We start from the raw sequence: 22,613 nt of genomic DNA, 5'->3' as shown, positions 1-22,613 counted from the left end.
TTTAAATGAAAAAAATCTACATGGAGAAGATTGAATGACAGAATCTCTGTTACATTTCCTTACCCTGCTCTATGTATGAATTCAAAGATGTTATGGATCATAAAGTTGATAAATAGCTGAACTTTTACACCAAGGTTTCTCAGTGTCAGCAATGTTACATTAAGCTTAAACACCCTGAACGATTTTCTACTTACTCGAAATGGATCTCCAGCGATCGGAAGTTTATGATTCCGGTTCAATATTCTTTCCAACTTTCCGCTTCTTATTCTGAGTAGGTTTCTCAGGCTCCGCAATAAACGATTCAGCGTTGATATTCTCATCGGCTTTCTGCTTCCTCAACTCCTTTGTCTTTTTCTGCAAGAATGCAAGAAGGCACACATCAAGCAGTTAACAAGATAAATATATTTTTTTTAATGGAAAGTTAACAAGATAAATATTGCAACATGTTTGGCAACCATGAATTTTTTTCAGAGAATATAAGGTTGTCCACTGGTGAGAAGAGGGTAGAAAGAGTGAGAGGGGGAGGATTGAGAAGGGAGGGTCCTAAATGCCTGAACAATAGGAAAAATAAAACTCTATTTTGAGCAGAGTTTTTATTTTCATTGTTTTTCAGCAACTTCTCACCCTCTCCTCACTCATGCCCTCTCAATTCTCTCCCTCTCTCCACCCTCGTTGCCCCTCTCCCACTGCTGGATAAATTACTATTTCATGGAAAAAATTATCATGGCTTCCAAACATGGCCTAAAAATGTTAGCGTGTGTATGGGTCTCGCCCTATTCCTGCAGGCTTCCCAGTCTCTCATGTTTCTCTTACTCTGAATATCAAATTGCCTTTTACAGATCATGTTTTTCACCAAGGATAAAATTTGACTTTTCTCAAAGACTTAAATAAATTTCTAAGATGAATCCATTAGGGTCTCTTTGGAGTTTGGATATCAGTATCACAATAATCATTCCTTATTTGCAAATAAGACTATTCTAAATTAATATTATTTGCAAATGGGAGATTGCAGCCACTTTGGAAGCCATTCACTAAAGATGGATATAAAACTATCAACGAGAATGGTTCGCATGCAAAAATATGTGCAAATAAAACTAAATGCGTATTACCATTATAAATAAATAAATAAATGCATATAAGATTATATGCATGCAAATAATTTCTAGCAATATCTAAAGACGCCGTAAAACTTCCAAAATAAGCCATCATCCCAGAACACAAATACATGCATTGCACTTTGGGCACAACAATTTTCAGGATCACGACGTTCTTACTTACACCCTAAAATTCAATGTTTTCCCAACACTTTGTGGAGCCTAAATTACCCTTAGCTGAATTTGGCAGAATCACTAATTAAACCCAAGCATTAATAATTATTTCCTAGAAAATCTAGGTGACATATCGGTCAGAATAATCTCATATTATATGCAAGTGAAAAAACCCATGCTATGTAATTACTCAATAAATTACCTCCGACGACTGAATCCCAATGTACAATTATGATGAAATAGTTAACCAGTTAGTTAGGGATAAATTGTGACTGATGCATATATTAAAAAATTTATGTTGTAACTAAAGCCTTAAGATGCACAATAGTTGGTAACCACTTTTGCTAGGCTGGCCCCACAAGAACTACAGCCAAAAGGAACACTACAAAAGAGAGATATCATGATCAATGTGAAGTTTGGATCTCTCTAGGTCCACCTAGCAAGAGAACCCAAAAAATTCTAACCCCCCCCAAGAGCCCGGGCTCACCCTCACGGTCTCATCACCTAGGCAACCAAACTAGAAGAGTGGTCCACAAATAAATGGACCTAAAACTCCACTTTAAATATACAAAGTCTTACAAGAAGAGCCAAGCATCTGCTTCATCCAAGTCTTTGCTGCGAGAATCGGAGACAACCTTCATTATCCTCCCTATATCATTTCCAATAGCTCCCCTTCCATTAACTTGGGAGCTTCTTGGGTAGGTAGAACCCATTTAGCAACTTTGTTCTTCAGTTTAGAGCAACACATCGAGATAATTATCCTCAACTCAACATAGAAGAGTGGCAAAGTTTTTCAGCCGGCTGAAATTCGAGATAATTATCCAATTACAAAAAATATAACCTACCAAAAGGCCTGTCAATTCTTTCCTCACGAGGGCTGACTTGAGAATCAATAGGGTTAATTTCACCTATCACTTGCATGGATGTGGGTTCCTACCATTTAAAACTCCTTTTTTCCCACAAAACTGCATAGGTAAGATTATCCAAGTTATCCTCACTTTGCCAACAAAAGGCCATTTGACCAATTGGAGAAGATATTGATCACTGATTTTGGAGGCACCCAAAAAAACCACAAAATATTCGAAGATAGCATGGCATATTTGAATTTTGACACTTCCCTGCAACACACAAATAGCTGACCCCATGACTTCCATGAATCTCTACATGTGATACATTTGCACATTTAAAAAGCACACCAACTCACCAAGCCCTAATCAGATGCCCGATGGTCTCTGAACTACTCTGGCTTCGTTAGGCATTGAATCATGATCTACTCTCGGGAAGGGATAAATTGTGACTGATGCATATATTAAAATTTTTATGTTGTAACTAAAGCCTTAAGATGCACAATAATTGGTAACCTCTTTTGCTAGGCTGGCCCCACAAGAACTACAGCCAAAAGGAACACTACAAAAGAAGGATATCATGATCAATGTGAAGTTTGGATCTCTCTAGGTCCACCTAGCAAGAGAACCCAAAAAATTCTAACCCCCCAAGAGCCCGGGCTCACCCTCACGGTCTCATCACCTAGGCAACCACACTAGAAGAGTGGTCCGCACATAAATGGACCTAAAACTCCACTTTAAATATACGAAGTCTTACAAGAAAAGCCAAGCATCTGCTTCATCCAAGTCTTTGCTGCGAGAATCGGAGAACAACTTCATTATCCTCCCTCTATTATTTCCTATAGCTCCCCTTCCATTAACTCGAGAGCTTCTTGGGGAGGTAGAACCCATTTAGCCACTTTGTTCTTCGGTTTAGAGCAGCACATCGAGATGATTATCCAATTACAAAAAATATAATCTACCAAAAGGCCTGTCAATTCTTTCCTCACTAGTGCTAACTTGAGAATCAATAGGGTTAATTTCACCTATCACTTGCATGGATGTGGGTTCCTACCATTTGAAACTCCTCCTTTCCATCCTTACAAAATTCCCACAAAACTGCATAGGTAAGATTATCCAAGTTATCCTCACTTTGCCAACAAAAGGCGGAGAAGATATTGATCACTGATTTTGGAAGCACACAAAAAAAACCACAAAATATTTGAAGATAACATGGCATATTTGGATTTTGACACTTCCCTGCAACAAACAAATAGATGATCCCATGACTTCCATGAATCTCTACATTTAATACATTTGCACATTTAAAAAGCACACCAACTCACCAAGCCCTAATCAGATGGTCTCTGAACTACTCTGGCTTCGTTGGGCATTGAATCATGATCTACTCTCAGGTAGCTGTTCAGTTATGAATTTATGATACATGCACTGCTACACATCACTAAAACCTAATAAGTCGACATGGAAATCATTGCATTTCTTGTTGAGAAATTCCTTAGTGAAGAAGTATAGAAACTAACATAAAATTTTATGAAATTTACATATTTCAACAGAAAACCCCCCTCGATTTCTTTTAGGCCACGTTTGGATACCAACAAGATTTAGATTTGGATTTAGTTGATATTTTGAACTGGATCAGATCCTTAGATTTCCAAATCAGCTACAACAGTGCAAAAAATTCCGATTTTCAAATCTGTTCTGCGAGACATTATTTGGAAATCAATATTTGTGGCAACTTCCTTCACCATCGCTGCTCCTCGACGTTGCTCCGGCAGCAGCAAGACATCCCTCCCTCCCTCTTTGTCCCTCTCTCTTAAAACATGATCATGAAGATGATTGATGTGTTTTGTATCCAAAACTCAAATCCAAATCAAAAGACAAATGCATGAGGTATCCAAACGGGCCCTTACAGATACTTGATTACTCAGTTGAGTTGACTTGAATCAACTGCTTTCAAGCCGAATGCTCGAGTTTTGATCTGTGCTGCTACATCATGTAAAGCGTGATAACCAGCCTAGATGTGCCTGGATTCCCTACTTTCTCTGGCAGCATCTATCACCTTGTCAACATAAGCTCAAATGCCCTCCACTCCCACTTTTTTGGTGACATATTTGAGGAATGATACAAAATGGTTCATGTTAGGATCTTTTGGAAATTGGAAGTATTCAAGGCAGTCATCTTCCCATTCCAGATGCGACAGCTGTTGATCAAGAGTCAAGACCACAAAAAATTAAGGAATTTTGACAGTTGATCAAGCTGAAAAATATGATGGATACATATCTAATTTGAACACCAAACATGATGTAGTAATTATTCCATGGTTCTTCTCATCCAACCATCTAATGAAATATCTGAGCACGAAATCCGAACCCACTGAAGTTCTTCCAACAAAGATTTTATCTCTCGTCACATTCGTTATGGCTCGTAGCCAACGACTAACAAAAACTTGGTAGGTGATAGCGCTATCAAACTTTCCCAACTTGTTTTCAATCAAATACATCATGTTACCCACGTCACCCTTGATCGGGAGCATTTTGACAGAATCAGCCCCAACCTTCTAAATGTTTGCTCAGTGATTTTTCTTGTTTCTGTGAATTAGAGTTAACGTCTAATAGGTCAAGATACATAGTAATCAATATCATCTGATATGGATCCCTTGCCTGACTTATAAGTAGTCATCAATATCATCTGATATGCATCCCATGCCTGACTTTTCAACACTTTCATTTAACTCAATCTTTTCAACACTCCCATTTAACTTAATCTTTTCAACACTTCCATATAACTTTATCTATGTAATGAATCCTGAGTTTTACATGAAGAACCCAAAAGACTTTTAAGGCAGATCCATAACCTAAGTAATGAAATAAGCTCATGCATGGAATCATTTCAAGGCTTTAGTGCAAGAGCATCCTGAGTTCCTGACTTTATGCTTTTAATAATATAAAAGAAACTTGCGAATAATGTATAGCTTAGAAGCCTCCAAATAATGCTCACAGAACCAATTCATAAATGAAGTGCAATGTAAATATTTGCCCAGAACTGACATTTCCCGATACAATTTCTAATACTAGGATAATTAAATTTAAACACCCAATTTCAACAGGAATATGTGTACACATAGTATACACTGGTACTGAGCACAACATAACTTCTAAGAGAAATCAGATGATCCAGAATAAAGGTGCATAAGTTACCTTTAAAGACATAGTCAACGCAGCCATCACATTCGTATCACCTTCAACTGATCTAGTAGAGGCCTGAGATGCAACCTGCTTAGGGAATTCCTATAACACCAACAAGGGAAGAGCAAGAGAGGTAAATTTCTTATTTTATTTTATTTTATTTTTTGATTTAGAGCAAGAGAGGTGAACTTAAAAATTTAAATGCTAGAAAAGAAAGAACATTATGTACACAAGTTTCAAAGTCAAACCTCAGGAGGAATAAATGCAGCCTCTCTTTTCCTCTTGTTTTCAGCTGTCTTTTCTGCTTGCTTCTCTTGCTTTTCTTGCCATTTCTTTGCTGACTTCTTTTTGTCACTTAAGAAGTACTCACCACTCTCTAATTGGAGGTCAACCTGAAAAAGTTTTATGTTCATTTATTTACTGACAACATTCAATCGCTCCGGACTAAGAAATCAGTGGTCACATTAATGGAAAAAATATTACAAAACATCCACAATAATATCTCAAGCCCAAAGAAAATACCCCTTATTTTGTAACATGTTACAAGACAAACGAAGACTGATTCACTAGTAAAACCAAAATTATACATAATGGAAAAGACATAAACGAATTAGTATTTCTTCCCACTTGATGAGTATGAAATGGAATCGTTGTCATAAATTTGTAAAAAAAAATGGTATGTAGGCTAAGAGATCATAGAACTAGATACCTCTGATATACAGCATTGCTTCATTACCATTGGACATAACCTTGTGAATACAATACATTTTATTCTTTTCTTCAAGCATAAATCATTTGTGGATCACAGGACATCTCTCAGTTGATCCCTAAACTTGGATGAGTACCATGTATGCACAAATTTTCAGGTAATAAATAAAAAGGATACCAAGACAAATCCATTTGTAATGTAAGAAGACAATTAGTCATCCTTACAAACACTGACAACATTCATATGTGTGCTCAATGCATTCCACTACCAAGATCACTCTCTAACTATTCTCTGTACAAACAATTATTTGAAGCCTCATGTCTAACGACGCCAGAGGTTAAGGTAAAATGAAAGCAAGTGAATCATATATCTACGCTTCTTTTGTCTGAATTTGTGGAAAAAAAACACATAAATCATCACATCACAGCAAAATGGACATCCATTAAATGCAGGAATGACTTGCATTCTTCTTTCTTCTACACAGGAGAACAATAACTAACTAGCTATTGCAAGCATTCCAGCTCAACGCAAGAAAAAAGCAGAAAAAGGCGCCTTTGCTTTGATGCGGAAACATCCAGAAGTGCCATCAATAACTTGAAGCATAATGCAAACAAATGATGCATAAGTTATCCAATTTTATCTCACCTTGCTAGGTTGTTGAGGTGGAGGGAAGGGTGTATATGGTTTCTTCTCTTTACTCTTCACCTTCTTTTGCTTAACATTTTTCCTGAGAACACCACATATCATCATGAAAATATGAACCCTTTAAAGCATAGAAATTATGAAATGCCACACATACACATACATACACACATGTATATATGTATGTATGCACATATATGTACATAGACACACGCACATACAACATGTCTATTCACACACATTAAAAATAAGAAATTACAAAGATTGATTCCATACTTCTTAAATTTAGGAAGAAACCTATCCCAGCTCTCATTCGCAAGTGCTGGATTTTTTGCAAGTTCTCGCTTCATCAGGAGAGTCTGTATGCAAAAACAGAAAAGCATGGAAGATGCATCGTCGCCAGTTTCATTCGGGGGAAAAAACTGTATAACAAATAGGCACGCACAAGACTACAATTATCAGGCTAACGTATTTACCTTGATATGGTATATAGGATGCTGTACATTTTGGATGCAATCCTCCACAATCTTTCGGACTTGTTTTAGACCCTTGAACGAACCCATAGCGGCAACTGTGTTTCCCTGGCCATTTATGAGTGAAGAGCATTTGAGTCCATTACAATCCATTTAGCGGTATAATGTGTGTAACCAAGTGAACCAAGATGGAATAAAAGAAACACGCAAGGCCTCATCTAATGCTATTCAGAAAAATGAAATAAAAGACCACAATAACAACCTGAATTAGAACATAGCAACCTGTCAAAATCTCAATAGCCTACATCACACATGAAGAGTTCATGAGAACATAAAATGAATGAAAGTAAGGAACTATACATAGATATGCTACACTAAAAAAGTTGTGTTAATTACATCATCATGGACAAACATTCATACCTTGAGAGTGGACGAATTGGGACCCAAAAGATGCTGCCTTCGTTTAACAAATCGTTCCTGCATATGTACACATTACATTAAAATGTATACTCGTGAGATACCAAATGACTAACAAAGAATGCAGCACAGCAAGAAAAGATTTTATTTTTATTTTTATTTTTTTATTTTTTTCTTTTCAATAAAGAAGAGCAATCTTATTAAACAAATAAAGAAACAGAACAAGCATAAAGAGGGCCACAGTGTCCCAAAAGAACAAACAAAAATACTAGTTCAGCCCTCAATCATAATTGGATCTCATTCACTAACCACAACTTCTCTTGCTAACCCATCTGCTGTTTCATTGGTGGATCTTGGAATGGCTGAAGTTCATAGGTCACTCCCTACCAAGATCAAGCACTTCCAAAAAAGCAACCTCGCTAACCTCCACTAACTTGAGATGAGCTCCTCATAGCCCATGCTATCACATTCTTAGTCTCCCTTCTAACCATAATAAGCGGCTAATTTTCTCCTTAGAAATCATTAGTCCAGTAAGTAGCACCCTTCCGCCTAATGGAATCCCCACATCCAAGCTGTCGACCAAAGCCTTTATAATTTCTCCCTATACATTTTTAAGGACTCTACCAAAAGAGGACAGTCCCAGATTTCCATGCAAAATTACATAAAAATTATTGCACCATACTGAGTAATTGGTGCTATCAAAGTTAGTGCAACAATTCATCCCATGATCATTGCCATCACTTCGATCGCCTTTGATATGACTACAAACATTTTCATTGTTATAGCATTTAGCATCCTTTAAGCAATCAACAAACAAATCTTCCTCCAAGACTTCCTCCATCAAGTTGCTTATCTCAACATATACAGGCAAGGCAAAAAATGGTTTGGCCTATGCGATATCAGTTGTATTTTCCAAGTCTCCTATTGTTTCTTTCGTATGCAATCATGTAGGTGGAGTACGAAACCTCAAAAAACAATTATAAATTGCACCCCAAAATATAGAGCACTCAACGAGCCCATTATAGCACTGGACTCTTAGCGCATCTCAGTTGGGTTTTTCTCTCAAAATTTAACCCTTATTATTATTTTTTGATGGGCTTAACCCTTATTATTTATTAGACACTTCTCAACATATTTTTGCTTTTCAATCATGTTGCTAACATAAATCTACATTTGATAAAAAAAACTGTCAAACAGAAAATTCATCTTACTATTTTTTTAGATTTTCGAGCTTATGGTTCTTATCAGTTATTAACTACTTTTACTTCGTACAGTAGTCAAAATGCATTATTAATGTATGAAAATATAAAATACTTGAAAATATTGTCAATTTACAATGGTATTTTGACCATTTAAATGGTTCACTTATATACAAGTAAAAATTGGGAGTAAACATATTTTTTGGGGGAAATTTTGGGAGAAAGCTAAAAGTATAATGCCGATATTTGACACATTGTTATCAACTAACCTACAAGCAACAGTTACAATTACAATGAGAAGTAGATATTATATTGATTCTAATGCACTTATTTTAAATATACTTCAACACCATATCTGCAGAAATCCAACAATAGTTAGTAAGAAACACACAAATCATCCATACAGAAAATAACATCAATCTCTCCCTCCAAAAAATCCACCTTCTAAAAAGAATTGCCTAAGGTCAAATAGCTTGCACATCACATTAATGAAAAACATGAAGAAACAAAAACAAAGGGGAAAAAGAACAAAGCATGTACCTTGTTGCGAATAAGGCTGCCAATCTTTATAATGTCGCATTGCACCTCGTCATTCAGTACTTTAATTGCCTAAAACATCAAGGCATTGCATGAAAAAATAGTGGACATATCTGAGTTTATTAGAAGGATCACCAAAATTTTTACTTAAGGGATCAAGGGGATAAAAGAGGCATTGAAGAGATTCAAAGAACACCAAGCATTAGAAACCAAAAAAATAGCAAAAAACAAATACATGAATCCAAAGAATAGCAACAAAAATAATGCATATGATAAAGAAGTATACCTGAGGTGCAGGGACACTTCTCGATAAAAGCTTTATTAGATCCCTAGCTTTTACAATAATGTATGGATCCCTAGTCTTACGAGTTGTTGAAACAGTCATGGATCCCTCAACCTGGACAGTATGAAAAGGTTAATATCAAAGAGTCAAACTTTTTCCAAGTACGTTGAGTATAATATCATCAACATATGACAAGGGAATAATAAAAGAAGAGTTTTGAGTATTTTCTAAGGTAAACACAGTGGTCAAGAGTGGTTTCTAATAAAACCATGACTCGTCATAAAATAGTCGACCTTTTTGTACCATTGTTAAGGCGCTTGCTTCAACCCATATAAACTCTTCTTCAACTTGCATACCATGTGTTCTTTGCCCTTCAGTAAAAAACCTTCTGGCCCTCCATATAGATTTCTTATTTTAAATCTATATGCAACAAAGATGTCTCGACATCTAGTTGCTCAATCTCTAAAGCTGGACTAGCAGCTAGACTTAGGATAGTGGGAATAGAAGACATCTTCACCACGAGAGAAAAAGATTTCATCAAAATCAACACCTTTTTTTTGCCTGAATCACTTTACAACCAGTATTTCCTCATATTTCTTTGTCTTCTTTTCATCTTCATTCATCAATCTAAACACCCACTTATTCCTTCAAAGTTTTTCGCCCCTTTGGTAGCTCAACCAACTCATAAGTTTTGTTCTTATGCAAGGAATCAAGTTCCTCTTGCATAGCTTTCTAGCTTTCTACTGTTGTTTTTCATACTCATCCATCATAAACTTTTAGGTTCACTTTCAGTGATTGTAACTTACTCCGATGATGGATATCTTATTGAGTGAGATCCTACAAGCTCTTCTTCAATTTGTTTTACAACCCATATTATTTGATGTCTATCAACAAATGGTTGACTAGACCACTCACCGAAAATTTCCACTTACATTGACGAAAAACCTAACCTTATCTAACAAAAACTAATGAAACACTTAAATCCCTTCTTGCCAACTTGCAATGGATTTATAAATGATCCCCTGATTTCTCCACTTCCTTATATATTTCACATATTACTAACCAGAATTTTATATTCTTAACTTTATCCCAAGTAAGGATTTTGCTACCCAGTAACCCAACTATTAATCCATCAAATCAATATGTATAATTCACATGAGCACAGATCTACATCAGAAAGTAATAACTTGTACATAATATCATGAATAAATTAAAGTCTCAACATAAAATAAAACCAAGTTCATGTGTAAGAGCATTTTAGGAAAAGATCTGAGAGAACACTAACCAAATTGAGCTCACATGAAATAGCGTGTTCTTTCAAAGCACGTTTCACTATAGGCCAAGCTTCTTGCAAGTATTTTTCTGAAATAAACAAAACCCAAGAACACAAACGCAAATAAAAAGAAGTCTAAATTAGAAACTAAAAGAGAAAAATGGTGTTAAAAGAGTACCTCTATATTGAGGAAATAAGGTGGAGAAAGAACTGATTTCGAGCATTCCTCCTTCGTTCCATGAAGGATCGAACTTCTCTACATTCCAATGGTCTATGCTCGGATCGTCCCATGGCTTTGGTTTGTCGTGTTTTCCTTTGTGTTTCCGTTTCCGTTCTCCGTTTCCTAACGCAGAATCTTCTTCCATGGTAGGGTTTTATAGAGTTGCAGAGGAAAAGAGCGAGAATTCGAGTTGTAGAGGAAGACTAGGGTTTTTTTCTTGGCCAGGCACTTAGTTGGGGCTTTGTATAGTAAAATAGCTTTTTAATTTTAAAATGGCAAGTTTACCCCCCAACCTATTTAATCCGTTTTAGCGTTTTTTTGGATTTCCCTTCCAATATTTTCGAAAAAAAAACTAAAAATAAGCAACAATATTATCTCTTCCAATATTGACTTTCCCTGTGACATTCTCCCTTCTTCTTCTCCTAAGGTTCTGTTCACTTCTTTTCCCCAGGATTCCTTTCCTTTCCTTTCCAGGTGACATGGTAGAAGCGAAAGGAATGAAGAGGAAAGCCTCTTTCCGATATATTTAATCGAAAAGCACATCTCAAGTAACAGGGAAAAAGTCAATTTCCATATCATTTTTTGCCTTTAAATAAGAAATTCCACATCTGATAATAGTTTTCCCTGAAAAAGAAGTGAACACAGAAATTCTGTCTTGTCAAGGTCTTGTCAGGGAAAAAAAAACTGTTTTCCAGGAAAAACAGCACCGGGGAAAAGAAGTGAACAAAGCCTATTAGAAGCCAAACCCTAGTTCTTATTCCTCAATGGAAAAAAAATTTCATAGAAATAATTTTCCATCAGAGATATTTTCTTGCAATCCAACCAAGATAGGAATTTCTTAGAAAAGTTAGAAACGGAAAATATTCCTAAAATTTCTTACTTTATTTATCTATGAAGAAAAGATAACTCAAACTGACCCTATTTAATTTATTTTAGAAGGATTTTCAATTTATTTAATTCCTAAAATGATTTTTTTTGTCGAAGTTTTTTTGACGAAAATATTGGAAGAGATAATATTGTTGCTTATTTCCTAGTTTTTTTCCAAAAATATTGGAAGGGAAATAAAAAACGTTAAAACTAATTAAATGGGTTGGGGGGTAAATTTGCCATTTTAAAATTTTTAACGGAGAAAATTGAAGTTCGTGAGTTTTAGAGACCTTTTAGCAAATATTTTCTAAAAGTATGACTGTTCAACTAATATGTTTTTCTTAGGGACTAATAAGCAAATATTTTGCCATGTATGGACTAATCAGCAAAAATCCAAAAAAATAAAAATAGTGATTATGAGAATTCAAAAAACTGAAAATAGAAATAAAAGAATGGCTACAAAACATAGCTTGAATCCATACTATTCTAAAAGCCAGATTTTTCAAAAACGGATGTACGGACCCCAAAAAATGACCCTGATCAATAGAGGGAATACACATTATGGAAATCTCTATAGGTCAAAGGGTTAGGACCATCCTATGGAAATGCAACCTATTTACGATGTGGGCCAACAAACGGATGGTTTGGATCATCCCAACAAATGGATGGTTTGGATCATCTTCTGGAGTGGGCCGTGCGGTACTTAATATACGGCCACACACCATATAAAAACTCTCTTTTGACATAGAGAAATTGTCTCTACTAAAAGTATAAAACAAGAAGATTGAACTTAAATATTAAAACGAGATAAGTAAGTCTCCGCTCTTTAAAAATAATAACATAAATAAACAAACTAGAAATGCACCTTAAACCATATACCCAAAGCATTTGTCATATGAGTTTAAAAAAAGGGCAGTGATAAATCGACTCCCCATGTGTCTATCTCTCTCCTCTTTCTCTCTCTAACCTAGAGGAGAGAGATAGACACATGGGGAGTCGATTTATTAATTTGGTGAGTCAATTTATCACTCCCCTAAAAAAATTATTTCATGATTGAGACCATCTATCAATCATATACCATCAAATGGTATAATTATCAGATGATATATAATTAATAATGGCTACTGATATTGGCACTACATGTTTTGATAATTGCACAGACTCATCTTGTCTTTTCTTTTTAATTGGCTTCTAAGATCTTTTTGGGAACCGCAAAATAGCTTTTGAAAGTTTTTTAAATAGGGAATTGTTAGTGTCAATCACAAAAGGAATTTCGCTGCTGGTCTGTCTCGTGCCGGACCAATTTACAAGGAAAGTGGTTTGACATGCGACCGACCAGCCGCAAAATGCCTTATGCGATGAACCCTAGCAAATCCCTTTTAAATAATAAAAGACAAGATGAGTTATGCAATTATCAAAACATGAAAATGTCAATATCAATAGCCGTGATAATATGCTTAAGGAAAACAAAAAATATAAGAAACAATAATGAAAAAATAATCATATTTTTTATAAAGAAATAAATCAATCAAAGCAAATTGATAGATATAGTTCTAAGATGAGCAAAATAAAAAAGCAATAAGAGCAAAAGATGAGATATTTCAAATTTAACCGTTAATCATTCCGATCACTGATGGCGAATCGATTATGAAGAGATAGAAAAGTGTGGTGTGACATAAGCAGCCCTATTGTGTGAAAGATTGTAAAAAGAAAAAGTGATAATGCAACGTGCTACACAATCAAAGAAAGAGCCCCGCACACCCTTGTCATTGTTCGATCTCAATTGCGCACCACGATAGCATTTGTCACAGTGAACTTCTGCTATAGGTGTTTCACTATGGATTATGAAATAATCTATTGCAACGTGTCAATAATAGAAGCTTATCATGTCATCTGACGTGATATATAAGAACATGCCACTTGATCCAACCATGTAAAATAAGCCATCAAATCAAGTTGGATTCAATCTCATTGTTGGGCAGATGTCTTTGTATTATGTTAGGCCACGTTTGGATACTCACAAGATTTAGATTTGGATTTAGTAGATATTTTGAACTGGATGAGATCTTTAGATTTCCAAATCAGCTATAACAGGGTAAAAAATCCGATTTTCAAATCTGTTATGCGAGACATTATTTGGAAATCAATATTTGTGGCAACTTCCTTCACCATCGCTGCTGTTCGACATTGCTCCTGCAGCAGCGAGACATCTCTCTCTCTCTCTCTCTCAAAACATGATCATGAAGATGATTGATGTATTTTGTATCCAAAACTCAAATCCAAATCAAAATGCCAATGCATGATGTATTCAAATGGGCCCTTATTGATTTGTCACCCGAGCAAATTGCTTCTCTAGGAGTATTTAATGAATTCTTGATGAAGTTATATAAAAGTCGCATATTGAATTTTAGGATTACTGGATAGAGTTTTGTTGTTTTTCTTAGCCGACAGAAAATATAGAAAATAGAGTTTGTAACTATAATTAATAATAATTACAGTGAAACTCTTGTAACCATCTTCTCTGGTAGACGTGAGCACCCTATTGAACTACGTAAATCTAAAAAAAAAAATCTTAATATAATATGTGTTTCTTACATCTTATCTCGTCGTTGGCTGCACATCAAGGTTGATCTTTTTTTTTCTTGGGGATAAATCTGAAATCTCTAGTATCTCCTACGTTAGTTTTTAATGGCAGATGAGAGGAGTTATGAGTTTTAATATGTTGTATGCGCACGAAGTCACCCTCCAATCTCTAGAGTTTATAGGGTCCACTTCATGGGATGATCTGAACTGTTCATTTGTTGGGCCACAAAGTAAACATTCTTTTACCTTACAGAGTCTCTATAATAGGATTGCCAATTATAGAAACTCTATAGATCGCGAGGGTTTGGATAATCCTTTGGAGATGTTCCACAAGGTACAAAATTTTTACTTTGTGGCCCAACAAATGAATGGTTTGGATCATCCTAAGAAGTGGGCCCACTGTACTTTTTAAAAAACACTCGGACTTCAGGCTCACACAGCATATAAAATCTCAGGAAGTTATATGGAAGGACGTCTTAAGATCACTCAACCAGGATAATTGAGTGTGTTATGGGAGTCTTTGCCGACTCATTACGAGTAGTGGGGTTCACTATAGACTACTACTAGTAGGGGTGCAACTTGGGTCAGGCTCAACCGGAACCCGATGGGTTCGACCCGATTTTTTTTTTGTATTGCAATTTAACAAAAAAATTGTTACGTTAATCTCATTTTTCTGTATATTGAAACTGTAATGAATAAGAAAAAGTTTGTTTGGTGATTGACACCGACCTAGTTTGCCACCACCTTGTGCCGACAATTGCCTTGGGTCCCTTGTCAGATTGAGTTCACGACTTGCAAGTAATCTAGGGCTTGACAAAAACGAATGTCCTTTTCATCACTGTTGATCAATGGGGGGAGGAAGTTCAATCATGGTGAGGTAGATGAATGTGTCTTTTACCTAGTTGTTATACGGTCTGTGGCCATATGGTCGAGTATTATTTTTTAAACGTACTGAACGACCCACTCTATAGGATGATTCAAACCGTCCATTTGTTAGGTCACAGTGTAAGTAGGTTGCACCCCAAAAATCATTTTCATTTGATGATAATGACCCCGATCTACAGAGGGAATATACACATTATGGAAATCTCTATAGATCAAAGGGTTAGGACCATCCTACGAAAATGATTTTTGGAGCGCAACCTATTTACGTTGTGGCCTAAAATTTGAATGGTTTGGATCATCCTCTGCAGTGGGCCGTACGGTACTTAATATACGGCCACACACCGTATAAAAACTCTCTTTTGCCATAGAGAAATTGTCACTACTAAAAGTATAAAACAAGAAAGATTGAATTTAAATATTAAAAAGACATACGGCGAGTTGAGTTGAGTTGAGTAGAGTTGAGTATGCGTAAGTCTCTACTCTTTGAAAATCAAACACAGGGGATTTTTACAACTATATCCCTAATCTGCAAAATATAAATCGACTAGTTAAAAAAATCATGATTTACCCAACAAATTTAATTTTTTTTAGGGAAAATGACCAAATGAAAGGACTTTCTACTGACTATGACATATGAAAAGGGGAGACTTGAAAATAACCAATCTATAGTGATGGTGACTGGTTTGCAAGGGTTTAGGACAAAAATACCCTCATTTTTAAAATACCGTCACCTCTCTCTCTCTCTCTTTCTCTCTCTCATGGGATGATCCCAACCATCAATTAGAGGGTCACAATTCCTCTCTCTTTCTCTCTCATGGGATGATCCCAACAGTCCATTAGAGGGCTCTCTCTCTCTCTCTCTCTCTCTCTCTCTCTCTCTCTCTCGTGGGATGATCCCAACCGTCCATTAGAGGGCCCCAATGCCCCCCTCTCTCTCATGGGATGATCCCAACCGTCCATTAAAGGGCCACAATGCCCCCCTCTCTCATGGGATGATCCCAACCGTCTATTAGAGGGCCACAATTCCTCTCTCTTTCTCTCTCATGGGATGATCCCAACAGTCCATTAGAGGGCCACAATGCCGCCCCCCCTCTCTCTCTCTCTCTCTCGTGGGATGATCCCAACCGTCCATTAGAGGGCCCCAATGCCCCCCTCTCTCTCATGGGATGATCCCAACCGTCCATTAAAGGGCCACAATGCCCCCTCTCTCTCATGGGATGATCCCAACCGTCTATTAGAGGGTCACAATGCCCCTCTGTCTCATGGGATGATCCCAACCGTCCATTAGAGGGCCACAATGCCCTCTTTCTCTCATGGGATGATCCCAACCGTCCATTAGAGGGTCACAATGCCCCTCAGGTTCGTGCACCTCTCTCCGGTATCCTCTTATTCTGAGTGAACCTCCTCTCACAGGTTGGTAGTCTCTCCCTCTCAGTTGTTTAAACCCCTAATTTTTTTAGAAATCTATGGTTTAAAGCCTTAAAGTTTGGTTTAAACCCCTAATTTTCCCCAAATTTTCCACAGATTATTGGTTTAAACCTCCAAGTTTGGTTTAGAAATTTAGTTTAGAAAACCCTATATTTTTCCAAATTAGTTGAGAAAACCGTATATTTTGGAAAATCAGTTTAGAAAACTCTATAATTTTCCCAAATCAGTTTAGACTCAAACCAATAAGTTAGGGTTGGTACTCTCTCTCTTTCAGTTTGGAAAATCAGCAACTAAAACCCTAAATTTTTTTTAGAAATCTATGGTTTAAAGCCCTAAAGTTTGGTTATATTTTTTAGAAATATATGGTTTAAAGTCGTAAAGTTTTGTTTGAACCCCTAATTTCTTAGAATTGTATGGTTTAGAGCCCTAAAGTTTGGTTTAAACCCCTAATTGCTTCCAATTTTTTCACAATTTTTTTTCAACCCACAATTACGGGCAACTTCTTCCCGCCGATGTATTCAAATGATACCGCATCCTTTACAAAGCCGTCGACGTGTAAGATAAAAGAAGCTCTTCGTTCTACCGTTCTTCTGTTTACACAAAATTAAACCATTGTCAAAATAACCAATTGAAAGAAAATCATTTCAATTAACAAGTAAAGCAGTCATTTTAGAATTATGCACAACTTCAACCACTACTAAATCTCCATAAAACAACATAAACCACTACTAAGACAATTCGGGCAACTTTTAAACACTCTAGACCATTACTAAGTCATGACAAGGAAATATGAACCACTGCTTACCCTATGTAAACCACTTATAAATTCTATAAACCACTGTTAAGCCAATATAAACCACTTATAAACACTCTAAACCATTGGTAATTCTAAATAAACAACTTATAAACACTCTAAAACCACTGGTAAGTCTATATAAACCACTTATAAACACTCTAAACTACTGATAAGGTTATATAAACCACTTATAAACACTATAAACCACTGATAAGCCACTCTAAAACCACTGGTAAGTCTATATAAACCACTTCTTACCCTGTATAAACCATGTATAAACACTCTAAAACATTGATAAGCCTACATAAACCACTTATAAACAGTCTAAACCACTGATAGGCTTATATAAACCACTGTTTACCCTATATAAACCAGTTGCAAAAACTCTAAACCACTGATAAACCTATATAAACCACTTACAAACACTATAAACTACTTCTTATCCTGTATAAACCATGTATAAACACTCTAAACCACTGATAAGCCTACATAAACCACTTATAAACAGTCTAAACCACTGATAGGCTTATATAAGCCACTGTTTACCCTATATAAACCAGTTGTAAACACTCTAAACCACTGATAAGCTTATATAAACCACTTATAAACACTATAACCTATTTCTTTCCCTGTATAAACCAATGATAAACACTCTAAACCACTAATAAGCCTACATAAACCACTTATAAACACTCTAAATCACTGATAGGCTTATACAAACCACTGTTTACCCTATATAAACCAGTTGTAAACACTCTAAACCACTTATAAGCCTATATAAACCACTTATAAACACTATAAACTACTGCTCACCCTGTATAAATCATTTATAAATCCTTATAAACCAATTATAAACACTCTAAACCACTGGTAAGCCTTAATAAACCACTAATTACGATTATAAACCACTACGGAGGATTCTTAACCAAAGAAGCTATATAAACCACTTATAAACACCCACTTCAGTACCGGTTTATGGTAGTGAAATACTAGTTAAACTTAAGAAATTAGTGGTTTACAGAAAAATAACAATGATTATAAAGTGTTTAAAGTAATTTAAATAAGATTAAATAGTGATTGAAGGCTTTCTGCAATGGAAGACAGTAGTTTAACATGGAAAACTTTCATTCAAGTTTATAAACATGCCTTATAATGGAAAGAGAGAGGAGAGGGATAAAAATACACACCTTTCCATTAAATGGAAGCTTTCTGCAATGGAATGGTGGTTTCTAGTGAAGATTTTTAAGATTTCCAAATCCAATAACGTTTTTTTCCAATATTTGTTGAAAATGAAGGCGTTGTGCAATGCAATGAAGGGTTATGAAGGCTTTTACATCTAAAAATGAGGTTTTCAGCAATAGAATGGAGTTTTGGCATCTAACAATGGAGGTTTTTGGGTTTCAAAAATGGAGGTTTTTGGGTTTTTCATACGTACGTTTTTTTGGTAGGTGGGAGGAAGAAGAAGAAGAGGGAAAAATGTGGGTTTTGGGATTTGTTTTTCTCTAAATGTAATCATTTCAAAAAGGTGATTTGATAGGGAGAGAGAGAGAGAGAGAGAGAGAGAGAGAGAGAGAGAGAGAGAGTCAAGGGCATTTTAGTCATATGCACTCTTGATTGGTAATTTAGAAAACACCCCTCTTGAAATGTCATAGTCAGTAGAAACCCCTTCTATTTGGTCATTTTCCCTTTTTTTTAAAGGAATGCTAATAAACAAGCCTTCATGGGCATATATTATAGGGTATTATAGGGGTGCAGCTCGGGTTGTGTTTGAATCCTCTTTCAGTATTTAAAGAGGTGTAAAAAGGTTTTTACGGTTCCCAAAAAGCACTTACGTTGTTGGGCTGAAATCATTTACCATGAAAGAATGGCTAAAAAACATAGCTTGAATTTACTCAAATGCTAAAAACACTAACTTTTTACCATAGCAATTTAACAAAAAATTGTTACCTTAATCTCTTTTTTCTATATCTTGAAACTGTAATGAATGAGAAAACGTGTACCACCACCTTATGCCGACAAATTGCCTTGGGTCCCTTGTAAGATTGAGTTCACAACTTGCAAGTGATCTAGGGCTTGACAAAAACGAATGTCCTTTCATCACTGTTGATCAAAGGGCGAGGAAGTTCAATCATGGTGAGGTGTGTAGCAATATGGTCCAGTATTTTTTAAAACGTACTGTACGACCCACTCTATACGTGATCCAAACCGTCCATTTCTTAGGACACAACATAAATATTGCACCTCCAAAATCATTTTCATAGGATTATCATGACCCTCCGATCTATAGAGGGAATACACATTATGGAAATCTCTATAGATCAAAGGGTTAGGACCATCCTATGGCAACCTATTTATGTTGTGGCCTAAAAAATGGATGGTTTGGATCATCCTCTAGAGCGGGCCGTAACAGTACTAAACCATATACCCAAAGCATTTGGCACATGATTGCGACCATCTATCAATCATACACCATCAAATTGTATAAATATCAGATGATATATAATTAATAATGGCTACAGATATCGGCGCTACATGTTTTGATAATTGCACAAACTCAGCTTGCCTTTTCTTTTTTAATTGGCTTCTAAGAGATTTTTTTGAGAACTGTAATATCTTTTGAAAGCTGTTCAAATAATAAAAGACAAGATGAGTTATGCAATTATCAAAACATGTAAGCGTCAGTATCAATAGCCTTAATAATATGCTTAAGGAAAACTAAAGATGTAAGAAACAATAATAAATAAATAATCATATTTTTTTATAAATTAATTAATTAATCAAAGCAAATTTAAGTATCTAAAGATAGATCGGGAAATGATAAATGCGCCCCTTTTCATCATATGGGACACCCAACTGCAGTGTGGGAATGGAGTGTAAGCTGGGGTTTGTGGGGGACCCCTACCGGTTTATTAGATAGTGGAGCAAGGAGTGTGGGAATAATATGTTGGCCCACTTTATGAGTTTTTATCGATTTATTTACTTTTAGATTTAGGCGTTGCACTAGTAAAATTTAGTGTTAACTTTGAGTATGAACACATAATTTCACGAAACAAGTCCTTCTATTGCAAAGTGCTATACACAATCAAAGCAAGAGCTCCTCGTACCCTTATCATTGTTCGATCTCAATTGCGCCCGACGATAAGATTCATCATGGTGAACTTATGCTATAGGTGTTTCACCATGGATTATGAGATAATCTATTGCAATGTGTCAATAATAGAAGCATATCATGTCATCAAACGAGGTATATAAGAACATGCCACTTGATCCAACCATGTAAAATAAACCATCAAATCAAGTTGGATTCAATCTCATTGTTGTGCACATATCTTTGTATTATGCTATTGATTTGGCACCCAAGCAAATTGCTTGTCTACGAGTATTTAAGGAATTGTCGATGAAGCCATATAAAAGTAGCATATTGAAGTTTAGGATTACAGGATAGAATGTTGGTGTTTTTTTAGCCGACAGAAAATGTAGAAAATAGAGTTTGTTCTATCTTTTTCTATATCTAATAAATCGGTAGGAGTACCCGTTAAACCCCAGCTTGCCCATAAAAATAAAAAAATTACAGTGAAACTCTCTTCTCTTGTAGACGTGAGCACACTTTGAACTATGTAAATCTTATTTTTTTTCTTAATAGGATTTATGATTCTTACATCTTATCTTGTCGTTGGATGCACAACAAGGTTGATCCTTTTTTTTTGGATAAATTTGAAATCTCTCGTATTTCCTACGCCAGTTATCATATTGCAGATGAGCGGAGTTTTGAGTTTTAATATGTTGTATATTATGCGCAGATAATCACCATCAGATGATCCTAACCCTCCAGTCTATAGAGTGGATGGGGTCCATATCATAGGATGATCCGAACTCTTCATTAGTCGGGCCACAAAGTAAACATTCTTTACATTACAGAGTTTCTATAATAGGATTGCCCATTATAGAAACTCTATAGATCGCGAGGTTTAGGATCATCCTATGGAGATGTTCCACATTTGATGCCATTCATGGAAGACTCATGAAATGTGGGTATCACACCTTTTTGGAAACGTGAGATAGAGACCACAATCATGTGGATTGTGTTGGATTCTTGAGAGATTATGATTATATTTTCTTGAGATTATGATCACATTTTTTTTTTTAGTTGAAGGACGGTAACAATCTAATAATAGACCTAAATTGACCTTCTAGAAGCTTAAGCTAGATTTGAATTTATCTTTCTAGATTTCGGTTTGATTGGGCTTTTTCAGTGATTGACGCTATCTGTTTGTTGAGATTTTATAGGTGGACGCCTCCCTTATAGTACCTTATTTTCTAAAATGTACTGTACGAACCACACTATTGGATGATCCAAACCGTCCGTGTGATGGGCCATAGCTTAAATAGGTTGTACCCCAAAAATCATTTCCATAGGTCGATCCCAGCCCTCCGATCAATAGACGTTTCCGTAATATGCAATTCCTCAATAGATCGGAGGGTTGAGATCATCCTATGGAAATAATTTTTTGTAGCCCATCACATAGACGGTTTGGATCATCCTATAGTGTGGTCAATACAGCTCTAAAGTAGGGCGTCTAAGAAAGAGAGAGAGTGAGATTCAAGCTGTTCTCTTTGTTGTTTTGAACCCGGTCTATTAATTTGATGTTAAACCCGGTCCTAGAAGCGTTATACACGTGGCGTATTGTGATTGGAGGGATGATGTATTCGTGCCTATGTTCATTGGATAGAGCAGGCCTAGGGTAAGGCCCACCTCTTTATCGTTTCAAATTTTGTCATTCCAACAAAACCCCCCATCCTTTTCACTCAATTTACAACAAAACCCTTACGTTTAAAACTCTTACAATGCCACGTGAAAAACCACGGAATCGTGCATTCATAATTTCCGGGTTAAAAATGTCAACATAATTTCGTCACGCATAAAGGGGGTAAAACTCTTAAACAAGAGGCCCTCATTCCTTTTTCAGCCCCTTGTTTTTCTGCTTCTTTATCTTCTTCTTCTT

At 36.0% G+C, this 22,613-nt stretch overlaps 1 protein-coding gene across 1 annotated transcript; it reads right to left on the bottom strand.

Annotated features, from left to right (window-relative positions):
• On the bottom strand, positions 1-11,290 carry LOC143890202 (RNA-binding KH domain-containing protein). Its single transcript, XM_077394787.1, has 12 exons — positions 11,010-11,290; positions 10,844-10,920; positions 9,562-9,672; positions 9,279-9,347; positions 7,543-7,599; positions 7,385-7,423; positions 7,126-7,230; positions 6,926-7,008; positions 6,653-6,734; positions 5,547-5,690; positions 5,311-5,400; positions 1-354 (listed from the first exon to the last, which is right to left on the bottom strand). The coding sequence occupies exons 1-12, from the start codon at positions 11,194-11,196 to the stop codon at positions 223-225; spliced, it is 1,176 nt and encodes a 391-aa protein (XP_077250902.1). The 5' UTR covers positions 11,197-11,290; the 3' UTR covers positions 1-222.
• Positions 11,291-22,613: the final 11,323 nt, after the last annotated feature.

Source organism: Tasmannia lanceolata, unplaced genomic scaffold (genome assembly GCF_043159265.1).
Source record: "Tasmannia lanceolata isolate RefF3 unplaced genomic scaffold, GAP_Taslan_0.1 ptg000013l, whole genome shotgun sequence".
NCBI classification, from domain to species: Eukaryota; Viridiplantae; Streptophyta; class Magnoliopsida; order Canellales; family Winteraceae; genus Tasmannia; species Tasmannia lanceolata.
The sequence above is the reverse complement of the archived record's forward strand: the minus strand, read 5'-3'. Positions and strand labels throughout refer to the sequence as shown.

What these genes read in the sequence shown, in the direction of transcription:
- LOC143890202 (XM_077394787.1), bottom strand. Translation starts at nt 11,196, where the DNA reads ATGGAAGAAGATTCTGCGTTAGGAAACGGAGAACGGAAACGGAAACAC. An exon ending in GAAGTGTCCCTGCACCTCAG is followed by an intron (nt 9,348 to 9,561) that starts GTATACTTCTTT and finishes TTGATGTTTTAG; the next exon opens with GCAATTAAAGTACTGAATGA. An exon ending in CGTTGACTATGTCTTTAAAG is followed by an intron (nt 355 to 5,310) that starts GTAACTTATGCA and finishes GCATTCTTGCAG; the next exon opens with AAAAAGACAAAGGAGTTGAG.